The sequence below is a fragment of the Melospiza melodia genome, chromosome 6 (genome assembly GCF_035770615.1).
Source record: "Melospiza melodia melodia isolate bMelMel2 chromosome 6, bMelMel2.pri, whole genome shotgun sequence".
NCBI classification, from domain to species: Eukaryota; Metazoa; Chordata; class Aves; order Passeriformes; family Passerellidae; genus Melospiza; species Melospiza melodia.
In genome coordinates, this window is record NC_086199.1 from 57,724,472 (window position 1) to 57,736,981 (window position 12,510).

The 12,510-nt window shown below is 41.7% G+C and overlaps 1 protein-coding gene across 3 annotated transcripts in view; it reads left to right on the top strand.

The window, feature by feature from the left end:
* Positions 1-12,510, top strand: part of DENND2B (DENN domain containing 2B) — a 152,463-nt gene that overhangs the window by 54,440 nt on the left and 85,513 nt on the right. For all 3 annotated transcript variants that reach the window (XM_063158505.1, XM_063158504.1, XM_063158503.1), the window contains one exon: positions 10,972-11,076. In XM_063158505.1, the coding sequence (XP_063014575.1) occupies positions 10,997-11,076 (80 nt within the window). In that variant the 5' untranslated portion in view covers positions 10,972-10,996. The remainder of the gene's footprint in view (positions 1-10,971; positions 11,077-12,510) is intronic.

The window sequence follows — 12,510 nt, forward strand, 5'->3', positions numbered from 1 at the left end:
GCACAGGACACCACAAAAGTCACACCAGGTGCTTGAGGGCATTGCCCAAATTCTTCTTGAGCTCTGTCGGGCTTGCTGATGTGACCACTGCCCTGGGGAGCCTGTTCTAGTGCCCAAAGATCTCTTGAGTGAAGAACCTTTTCCTAATATCAAGCCTAAACTTCCCCTGACACAACTTCAGGCTGTTCTATGGTTGATCATGGCAAAATCTGCTTTGACATTTTTGTTGTGAGTAGACAGGTCCATTTCTGGAGGTCTGGTTGATGCAGAGTTATTGTCTACAGTAACCACACTTCAAAAGAAACAGTAAAAGTATTTTTATTTAGGGAGCAGATCCAAATTGGACTTTTGCTGCATTCAGCTTAAAACCATAGGAAAGAAGAAAAGAAAGATGAATTCCAGCTTTAGTGCCAGTGCCACTCTAAAGCTTGCTCAAATATGGACTCCCATGAGATGGGGAAGGTTTGACTCAAACTCTGCTGTGGGCTCACTCATGTTCCAAGTGAGAGCACGTGTGTTCAAATAATAGATATTATACCCTGGCCTTGTTGTGAAGAAGATATTTCCATATGGGTGATATACCAAATTTACCCTACTGTGTGTGGAATGCTTTCTGCTTGGCTAAAGGCCAAAACATTGCCTGCAAGGGAGAAGGGGCTGAAATTTTATCTGATCAGAGTGTTAATCTGTGTCCCTTAGGCTTATCTTGTGGCTGTTTCTGTGTTGCAAGGGCAATGCTGCATATGCCTTTTCAATGAGATCATTGCAAAATCAAATTGCTATTAAATTATATTTTGCTCACAGTTTTGAACTGAGCTAAAGTAGGAGCCCCAGCGTTAAAACTTTGAATAGGAATGCTGGTGCTGGAGCAACTTTCCAAATGCTGTCTGGATAAAATTAATGATTTCACACGAATATTTCAAGTTAAGGTTACATGTTTCAATATTGTTAAACATAAGTGGTAGCACATTATGGCTCTGCAGCCAACCTCCAAACAAGAAATGGGACCCTATTCCTGCACACACTGGCTACTTGTTATTCCTGGACACATCCAGCTGACTGTAAGGGCCTGGGATCACATTTTCTACCTGACACGTTTCTGAGGCTGTGCTCTCCCGTGCCCTCTCTGGCATTACAGATGTTCAGACTTGGATTGCAAGCAGAGAAGTGGGATTTGGGAAGCTTGGGAGCATTCTTCACAGGCCTGTGTGATGAGGGCAGTGCTTGTCTGACAGCCCCTGTGGGTCTCTCTCTCCAATCTGAGAATAAAGCAGCTCAGGCTGTAATGCTCCTCTGTGTCAGGTTTACTCCTGCTCTGTGGGCTGTGAAGAAAGATTGTTCCCTGACCAGAACTCTCCAGCACAGTGGGTCTATTCAAGCCTGCATCTGGGAAGATAGTTAGTGCCTTCATTTGTGAAATTCCTATCATAGAAGTGTGAGTTCTTTGCAACAGCGGCTGGTCCCTTGAGAAGGCTCCAACATGTCATGTACACAGCTGCATGTAAATCATTTTCATAAAAGGAAAGAAAAGAAGCTCTTTCAAATCATCAAATACCATCTCCCAGCATGTGAAGGTTTAAAAGATATGTGATACATTCACAGTTTGTTTGTGGATTTGTTTCTGTTTGCCTCCTTCTAAACCCCTGCGGTTCCCTCCTGCCACTCTGGATGCAGCGCGCATGGGAACAGAGCTAGAGTTTCTGTGGCTGCTGCTGGGTTTTCTATCTCTGCTGGGAAGGGCTGCTGCTGCAGAAATCCTCAACAGAAACTCCACTGGCAGAAGCCACTGTCCAGAGTGGTTTGGTGGCTGCAATCAGCTCCAGTGGGTGGATGGGGAGGTGTTTCCCTGCCTCCTCCTACAAGGAATGTTAAAACAGGTTTAAGTGTTTCCAGTTGTTTCTCTGGCTGGTGGTTGGAGGCCTGATGAAAGGTGATTTATAACACTTTTGCTTGTGGTAGTTTGTTGAAACTTTCCTTTCATGCAGATGGCAAAGGTCAGTGCTGTGGGAGCTGAACCCTTTCCTTGGGAAAAGTGCCTCTACTGATGGCTGTGGATACCTGTGGCTGAGCCATAGGTGGGAAGGCATTCTCTTCAACTCACAATCAGCTTGTGATAGTAAGGGAAGAAAGCTTATTTACATGGTTGCTATAAAGCCAGGAGATATCACTGAGGACCACGATATCATGCAATTTTCAATACATCCACTTCTTCATCATTTTATCTTATAAAAATGTCATTTCTAGGAAGAAACAGTTCCCTCTCTCTTGGATCTTACTGCATTTTTTACATTTGTGAAGGGCAACTCTTGAAATTCCTTATGTTTCTTCTACTGGCTTTTCAGTGTAGATTCATACTTTCCTTTTTCTACTTTTTGGTTTTAGTGTGGAAGAGTGAAATTCCAGCAAGGCTGACTTAGTGAAAACTGAATTAGTGTTGATGGCTGGAGAGAAATGTAACTTGATCTTCTGTCTCCAGTGCTTGAATCAGGAACTGAAATAATTGTTCTAAGATTCTGGTCAAGTTGCCAGAAAATGGAGCAGTGCTTCTGCCAGATGGTCACTGCAGAAGTGCCAGACATTCCTCCCCTCTCTGAGCTTGCAAGTGTGTGTGTTTGAGCAGGAAAATACACCCATGCAGCAGGGAACTGAAGTGCTTTTCTCCCCGAGATGCCTGCTGAGTGTGCTGTGGGCAGCACCCACAGGGATATCAGGGTGTGATGGCTGGTGAAGGGATGCAGGCACAAAGGCTTGGGCACAGGAGATATCTCTGTTGAACAGTGACATTAGTGACCCTGTCACAGGGCTTGACAGACAATGTGAGGTAAATCCACCAGAAATGAGGGCCTGTCCTACAGCAAGAGAGGCTACTTCAGTGCCTGTAGGAATTGTGGCTCACTGGAAGAGATGATGTTGCCTGTCAACTGCTGAGCCCAGTTGTACTGGTTAATGATTGGTGCCTTTAACTGAAACCATGGTGCACTACTACAGCCCTGTCTTGTAGGAGCTGCTGGTGCCATAAATCTCATTTTTTCTGTATTAGAAAGCTGTGTTCTTTGGAGATATTGAAGTGTCTTGGACTTTTTTCCTCCATGCCCCATTTTTGTTGCTATAGCTACTGTAATTTTCATTAACAAAGAGAATAAGTAGTTTGCTGTGTGTAGTTTGTTACTGTCATTCTGCTATATTGACATTCTGCAAATATTCTCTCAGTGATTTCTTTTTCCTCCAATCTCCCTTAGAACCAATTTTGTAAAAAAACTGCAGGAACCTGGGAGTTGCAACTCTCCTGCAATCACTGCAGGGCTGTTTGTGAGAGGGGGGTGAGGCTTCTACCCATGAATCAGGGACTCAAAAATGTGAATTTAGATTTGAGTTTGTGTATTGAATGAGCAGCTATGCATACCCCGCGCACTTCTCACTCTTATGGACTTGCACCTGCTTTGCAGGACTGCAGCAATTTCTGTCTCTTTTGGTGAGGTCTCATGTCAGTATTGCAGATCCATCTTTCTTGAAGTATCTTCAGAAAAATGCCAAGTTTATTCCATGAGGAAGATTTTAGCCATGGAATGAAAATATCCTGGAGCATGAGTAAAGTTGGGCTGCTTTCTCTGGGGAACACAGAGTGTGTTCCCAGTGTGGAGGGGAAGAAGGAGGCTGTATTTCTCTTCCCACCTGGGGTTTCTAATTGCCCTTTCATATTTCTAAAAAATCCATTCACTTTGTTTCCCATTTATGTTTTTCTCATAGTATGTTAGCTATCCTTCACCTCACCTTTGCTCTACCAGTCTTGAACTCTTCTGATGTTGTCTGGACCTCCCTCTCTGCTGCTTCTTTTGCTTACATCCTCTGTTTCAGCAGCTAGGAGGGAGGTTGGAATTCACTCATTTTTCTGGCTCCATGTTTCTCTCTGATAATTCTTTACTTAGTTGTCTGAGGTGGGAACTTAGGCAGGGCATGGAGACGCCTTTCAGTCAGGCTGCTCACACCTCATTGCAGTTTATCATCCTAGGAGCACAAGGGACTTGGGTTTGCTTCTTTTGGCTTGGGACATGTAGAGGGTGAAGGAGAGGGAGGTGGTAGCCAAGGTGTTCATAGACATGAAGGGAACCTGAATCAGAAAGCCACTGTGCATGAGAGATGAGAGAGCTGATCATTGCCTCAAATCAGGCCAGGTTTAAGCCTCCATCTATGGTACAGCAGTGGTATTTGGAGATTTGGATAGATTCCTGAGGTAGCAGGAAAAATAGGAGCACCTTTGAGAAAATGGGCCATTGAGCCAGATGCCAGAATGTGGGTGGTGGGCTTTAATCTCTGGCACTGAATTTGCAGATCTTACCTCTAAACAGGTTTCTTAAGACTGTGGCTGAAATCCATGTCAGAGCTCCAACACAGCTCGGAGCTTCTGCATCCTGCAGATGTTGCTTTAAGTGCAAGAACATAATTTCTAAATGTAAACAGATAGGTTCCTGCACAAATCCCTAATACAAACAATGGACTTAGTTGCCATCCCATTTGTTGCTGCTAATGCCTGTGTCCAGGTTCATTTCTGGATGTACTTTGGATACAGGAGAATTAAGATCTTCTCTAGGGGAATTAAAATCTTTTGTGTGCCTTTCTACAGATTCCCTGGGTAACTGCCAAGAGTTAAGAGACAGACCCAATGTTGTTCTCATAGCTTTGTACAAGCCAAGACAACTTTGGCCAGTGTTTTCCGCTTACATCCATGAGGTCTCTAGCCCATACCTCATCCTCCCAGGGTGCCTTTATATCATCATATTGAGACAGTCCATGCAAATGGAGGGTTTCTTCACTGGAAGCATTAGCACTTCCAGCTTGGGTATCATGGACAGGACCTGTTTCTGGGAGACACTGGCTCAGAACAGTCACTAACACACAGTGATCTAACCAGAAGGAGATACGTGGTATCTCCACAGGTCGGCTCTTGACTTTACTGAGGTTTCCAATGATGATTGCCCTTCCTCCCATCATGTGTCATTAAAATACTTTGCAAGGCCTATATCTGCTAACAATTTTACAATTCTTACTCTATCAGGGCTCTGAGAGGGAGCCGCATGTGCCTGACAGGAAGGGAGGTGTGCTGACAACTCTGGGCACAGCAGCTTGCTCTGTAGGATGGCTGTGACCCGTGTTTTGCCTCAGGTGATACTCTAACAAATCAAAACCTACAGCAGTTGCAAAGCCAGGATGCTTCTCAGCTATCTGGCAGACTTTGTCAGTCATCCTTGGTGCAAGGAGGGCTCAGTCATGGGTGTCAGCTCAACTGGGAAGTTGCTGCTAAGATTTAGCAAGACTTTAGTCTTTGTTTGTTCACTCTGTGAATTGCACTGGGATGTTTTTAGAGACTGGCCACACCCTGTGGGAAATACCAAAGGACATTTTCTCATTTATTGTATCCTTTGTGACACAAGAGATATTAATGAAAAAGAATCTTTGTTCCTCAAAGCTACCCAACTCTCATTCCTTTGCAAATTTATAATTTGGTTTTTGTGTCACAAGAAGCAATTCATTATTGTGCAAATGGTGTTGATGTCACTATTAGAGCATTATGACTTCACTGAGGAGTAAGCAGCAGGAACAGGTGAGCTGCTGAGACTTAAATGGGGTTGTTTTTATGCAAAAATCTTGAGGAAGAAGGGAGCGAACAAAAGAAGAATAATACAAAAGAATTGTGATATATGTTGGGCAGAGTTTCTAAGTAGACCCTTTCTACCCTGGTATCTCAAATCAAGATATTTAAGCTTGAAATAGTCAATGTATCTTTTAAAACCCAAATCTTTTCTTTAGCCTACACAGGGAAAGACTAATTTCTGATTCAGTAACAGACACGTTTTCTGTTCATGCCTCCTTCTCTAAATGTCTTCTTCCTTGATTTTCATGTTGTTTTCCTTCCAGTTTGAAAGCTGTGGTCGCCCTAGAATTGCTAAGGGTAATGGAGGAGCTTAGCCCTAAGTTCTCATCTAGTTCAGGCATTAGGTTTGGACTGCAGAGTATTTCAAGTGAGGTCTGTTCTCTCCACTAGATATTGCCCACCTTCAATTAAGGAGGGGGAGAAAATAAATGACGTAATAAGAAGATAAATTAGGGTGAGGAAGACAGAATAAAGGCACAGAATTGGAAAGAACAAGAACATCAGAAAAGGGAAAAGCATTTTAGGCAGCAGAAAAACAGGAAAGGAGGGTGAAGGGTGCATGGAGAGCTGTTTTTGCTGTAGTCAGAGTGCCTGGGGGAGGTAACTTCTTTCCCCTCCAGTAGGTGCTGTAACATCAGTTTCCCAGTAGTACCAGTTCAGTTCAGGGTGATTTGGGCAGTTCAGTTCAGTGGGGACTGAAGTGCTGAGAGGGTGATTTGGGCATTGCAAGGGTCAATGACAGCCAAATTCACCACTCCTGCTGGTCATAGTAGGAAGTTTGTGCTAGAATTAAAGTTGCCACCTAGCTGTGAAAGCTTAGCTGAGAGACTGGTCACTGACTTGGTTGAAAACAGGCTGTGGATTATAGGGAGGGAAATTTTGGATGAGAAGTGGAGTTAATCCCAGTCCAGAGAACAGATATTCCTGATGGAGCCTGGTAACCATGTTCTCAGGAGTCTCTGCAGGTGTCCTCTCAAAGCAGGAGTCTTTGAACATTTTGTTGGGCTTTCCAGTTCATCAGAACTGACGTGGTTCTGGAAGGACACAATTACCTGTTTTACTGGAAGGGAGTAGGCAAATTGCCACAAAGCAGGCTGTAACGCCTAAACAAAAGTTCAGCTGTACTACACCTCTTGACATGTGGGCAAGCTCCCTCAAAGCACTGAGAAAAGCAAATTAATGTGTTAAGCTAACTTATTAATGGCTAAAGCCATTCTGTTGCAGCTACTGTTAAGAGAAAAATAAGTAGACACATCAATTGTTATAAATATATTTATGGAAGTTTGTATTTATTGTAGTTTTTCAAAAACATGAGTTTGTTTTAGCAGCCTGTGGTTCTTCCCTGTTATGACTTCCTGTTATGCCTCCAGGTCTCTGCCCTGTGGGGCTGACCAAAGGAGTAGTATTTTCCCATATTTTCCAGATTCTAGATTAGTGGAATTTCATGGGGAAGGCAATCTGCATGAAAAACTCAATCAGACCTCAAGTAGATTACAAGGCATAATGTTAATGCCAGGAGAGGGCTTTGGAACCTACATTCAAAGGCTCCCCTCTCAAGTCATCAGATACAACATGTAAACTCTTTTTCTAGGTTGAATGATATTCACCTTCCACAGAAGGAGAGGAAGGCATCTGTTCTTGGAATGTGCTAACTGATGGACACTCTGTATTAGAAAGCAGGAGGTTTTCTTGAAGCTATAAAGCAATTTAAGCATTCTGTGTTGCCTTGATTTTCAGGTGCTTGCTCCAAGCCCCACTCCCCAACCCACTCCCATTCACAGCTTTTAGTGAAACAACCAACTTCGGCTTTTTCAGTAGTAGAATTGAGAGTGGGTGCTTCCTAAGTGTTGGGATGCTTTAGGAAATTAAGAATAATTTTAAACTGCAGAGGGGAGGAGAAGAGGGTTTACCCCCTCCCCTGCTAACATCTTTTAATGGAAGTAGACATTCAGCGGTGTTGTACTGTTCATTAGCCCAAAGTGTGATGGCTTTCAGTGCCCCATTAAAATCTCCAAGCTACAGCTTAATTTAAAAAGTGTAAGTGTACCATAAACAGGGGGGAAGATGGTCCATAAGGAATATTGTCATTGGAGCTTCTTTCAATGATAAAGATCTCTTAGGAAACATCCACTTTGCAGCAGCCCTTTTTAGTCAGGATGCTGAACCTTGCCTGGCATGAGCAGCAGATCCCATGTTGCCATCACCTAATTTCTCATATTTGCCTGTCATCTTTAGTTTTTGATCCTGATAAATGGTTTGTGGAGGCTTCAGGCAAAATTGATATAATGATTCTACCATTTGGGCTCATTAAATTGCCAATTTGAGAGCTATCCTAGCGAAATTAGGTCTGGAGCAAAGCACAAATTATGCCTAAGTAAGGGTTTCAGAGGAATTTTTTACATTTACAAATAAAACAGAATTCTGCATTTTTAGACCAGGTTTGTTAGATGGTTTATGAGGCAATGCAGAATTTGTGTGACATGATTATTTTTGGATTTGTTTTTAACAGTATGTCACAATACTTAAGAGATTTTGGTTTTCATTGCTTTGTGAAAAATAATTTGCAAATAGTGTAATGTAGAATGTTCTCACCCAAGCCCAAGGGATGTGATCTTGACCCTACAAAGGTTCAATAAACTTGCAGGCTGTCAGACTCATTTGAAGGCTATAAAATAACTTTCTACATGACCATAACATTTAATTTAGGTTTTCTCTCCCTAGTTTAGGTTTTCTCTCTTGTTTCTTTGTCTCTGTTTTATTTTTTTCTCTTTATTTTTGGGATGCAGTGGTGGATGGGGCGGTGAGGTTTTTGGGATGATATAAGTCTTTCCTTACAGGCACCTCTGTAAATGACTGAACACTTTTCTGCCACGTTCATATTGTTTGCATTTTTTCTACATATGCTGGGATGATACCAGCATCACCTGCATTAAAATATTCATCCAAAATAAGCTTTAAAGGAAAATAGAAAAGTCAGTTGATATCACCATATATATCATAGTCTCAGCTGCATGGGAATGAGCACACTTACAAATCAGTAAATTTGACATATCTTGAGAAATTGTCTTTAGGAACTCAATTTATCATCAGTTGAAAGTAAACCACTTCGCTCTACTTGACGTTTAAGGAGGCTTTGAAATGTAACATTTAAATAATCACTCCTTTTAAATGTTGAGGATGATGATTTTTACCAAGCTTTGACATACTTTTCTTCCCTCCTCCCTTTCTGTTTTTTGGGTTTGGGAAAAGTGGACTCTCAAAACCAGCAGCACAAAAGCACACTGTATTTTTTTAATGTGTCAGTTCAGTCTCCCATCTTTTTGAGGGTCTCTTCAGCTTATTTTTGTCTTGAGCAAAAAGCAAATCTTGGAAAATTAATGTTACACATGCATGCGAACAGCTATTGTTCTCCTTACTCTGTGTTTATCTCTCTTATTTTTCTCACATTAAGCGTTAATAAGTGATTTAGATTTAACACAGTAAAAGCATTGAACTGGTGTGTGGAAAACATTAAAAAAACTGCTTACTCTCTGTGGAATGTACAGTCCTAGAAAGCTTGGCCAGCATTAGCATGCTGCCTTTTTTGTCCCAAGCAATCCCTTTTCCAGTCGGAACAGGCAGTTCTGTAACAGTCCTGTAATCTTGATAATGTAACGCTAACAATAACAATGAGACACTGGAGGAATTTAGGGAGCTTCAGTGTAGAAAAAATGTTACCAACCAGGGGGAAAAAAACTATCTGCTTAATCTGGGAAAATGGATACAAAGCAGCAGAGAAGGACAAGTAGACCTGGAGTCTGTGCTCAGCAGGATTTGCTGAGCTGCAGTCTGCAGATTTTCTGACTGTGTTTGTGGCAGAACTGCTTGGAATTAAGTGGTTTAGAGAATGTCCTTTGTGATAGCTCTGTTAGTGCAGGGATTTTTGTGTGTTGTTAGCCCCCAGCTTGTTTTGCAGCATCACATTACAGTGACTTCTCAAGCGCTGGACTTCCTGTGGGTTTGAGTAAACAAGAAGTTTCGTAACACTCCTTATTTTTGCATTAGCTGTGCTGTTAATGGTTGTAAAAATTGGTAGTTCTGGTCAGACCCTGGGTGGCAGTGCTGTAAACCATGGTAGATACTTTAGTTTATAAACTAAGCAGCATCTTAGAAACCACCCAGACTGGTGCCAGCAGAGCCACAGAATCCTTCAAAAATGACTCCTGTAGCATCAGGTGGAGTAAATACTGTTCCCTTTCTTTCTCAAGGGACTCTTCTGGCATTTTAGGAATCTTATCACGACACAAAAATACATTCCTCCCTCATTTTGCAAAATATTTCTCAGGGGATTACAATGACAGAAGAAATGGCCACTAAGAGCTATGCTTTACACTGGAGAACCATGGGATACAGTCAATGGAGGGGCTAATGTTATCCCAATTAAATTAGGGATTCCTGCTTTTGCATCCCTTGGGTGACATCCTGGCCTTTACTCATATCATCATGTTCTCCCTTCAGTCACAGCATGACATTGCTGTTAAGAGAGCAGAATGAAGGTAAAATAAATCATGGTACTGGGCTGTTCCTTTGCCAGTGTGCAGCAATGTCACAGAAGTGAGACCCATCTTTTGGGCACACCACCTTATACACAGGGCTGAAAATAAGTTCACTGCTTTTGGGATTACCAAATAGTTAAAAAACAGCTATGAATTGATAAAGAATCTTTATATTGACTGAGGTTTTAAAAGTGTCCTAAGACAGCTTTACGTAAAGAATCTTGAGGCCAATAGAGAAAACTGCTTGTGATATTTTTATATCACAATCAGATTTGAAAATTATATTCAAAATTTCATCATTGAATAAATTTCACTATTAGAATATATTTCCAAAATAGAGTTGCACTTTAAAGATGAGAGGGCTTTTTTTACTCCTTGGGATATCTCTGGTGTGGTCAAATTTCCAGTCACAGCTACAGTGTTTGCAAGTATCACACAGTGCTGTTACTGGGATTTCCACATACCCTGGTGGATGGAAGAACCACACCAAACCTGTGATATTTTGTGAACTTGATATCAAGCTCTGTTCATCAGACAGGCCAGCACCTGAAGCACACACCTACTTCTCATAAGTTATTTCCATTTATAGCACTGGGCTGTGATAAACTTGGCTGTGGATGTGCAATAGCAGCAGTAGAGGGTTTTGTTTTTCAGGATCATCACTACCCTGATTGAATTTCATAGAATGAAAAGCAACCTGGAGTTCTACCTTTACACAGAATAGTAGTTCAAGGAATTAATTGTCTTTTGGACTTGCTGAAGCTTAATTGACTTTTCTTCTCACAGATATCCACATTTCTAGAAAGCAGAAATGACCATGACTGCCAACAAGAACAGCAGTGTCAACAGCAGAGCTGGAGGGAGTAAAGTGCCTCAGGACACTCTGGATAGGTAAGTGGAGAACTGCAGGATTTGCAGATTTTGAGTAAAGTTTGTCTGTGTTTGGAACAAGGTGTCTGTTCCAGGGTAAGCAACCTCTATTCTGACAGAAAGAGAGCTTTGCTGGGCTGAGGGAAGTTTTTTGTAGGGAGTGGAGGACCCAAGGTATGAAGAAAGATTTCTTATTGAACAATTGCTGCTCATGGGCTGGTTATGATGGGAGTGATTGCAAGGAAGCACCTGTGTGGAAGGTGCTGTATATATCTCAGAAATTTTGGGCTGAATTCCTCAGCCATGTGATTCCATGCCAGCTCTCCTGCACTGCCAATGTCCAGTTGGTGTTTTGTGTTGGTTTGTGTCACATTTCCTCTGCTGTTCTGCCTTCACAGACCATGGTCAGACCATCTCCTGTTGCAGGTCAGGCAATGGGTGGGAAAGAGCTGAATGTCAAGTACAGGGTTCATCTGCTGCTTTGCTTATTTGTCCTTTCTGTAGCATGGAAAGAATTTACAAAGTAGATTATCTTTGTAATTCACAGTTAGGAGAAAAACGAAGCTTTTTAAAATGTGCAGTCAAAGAAAGATGCAGAGAACCAAAATTCATTCCGTTTTTTTTTTATTAGGTATATTATGCTGTGGTAGAGCTCAGCAGAGGTGGGCTCCATATCCTTGTACACTTCCTAGTTTGTGTGTTTGCCATCTCCATTTTATCAATGCATAAAACACTGGGAAGTATTTTATCTTTTTACTATCTTTTTACAAAACAGTAAAAAGATAAAATAATGAGGGCCAGGGGGACTTGAGGAGTTTCTAGAGAGATATTAATATATAGACATTAATAACAGTTCCCTAATGATCTCTGGAGCTCTCAAGTTGTTTATTGTCCTTCCACCAGTGCAGACAGATCGGTGCTGGGAACTTGGGTCTAGACTTTGGCAAACTTTGGACAAGTCTCTTATTTCAAAATAATTTCCATTTTGAATAGCTTAGAGAGTACTGTGGGATACTAAGTTATTGGATAGTAACTGTCAAATAAACTGTCTTTCCTTATCATCATCATCTGTTTCAATTAGAATTTTTCAGGAAGAGATTTTTCTAAGTACAAGTAAGAGCCTGAAGCTAAGGACTATCTTTAGGTGCACTTGCTCAGCAAGGGATGAGATGAATAGGTGGTCATGCTCCATTTCTCCATCCATTATTTTGCCTTATGTAATCTTCACCTGTCTCTGAGAAAGCCTGCGAGAGGATGTTATCTGAGCCAACCATGAGCATTCTTCCTTTGAGTCAGACAGTAAATCAGTGTTGTAAGTGCTGGCATTATAAAAGTTTCAAGCTTGCAAAACTTATTGTAAACATGTTCAAAGATTCACTTAAACTGAACAGTCTCTGTCTCTATTTGTTGTGGGTTTTGTCTGGGCATTTGGAAACCTGCAAATGTACTTTATAA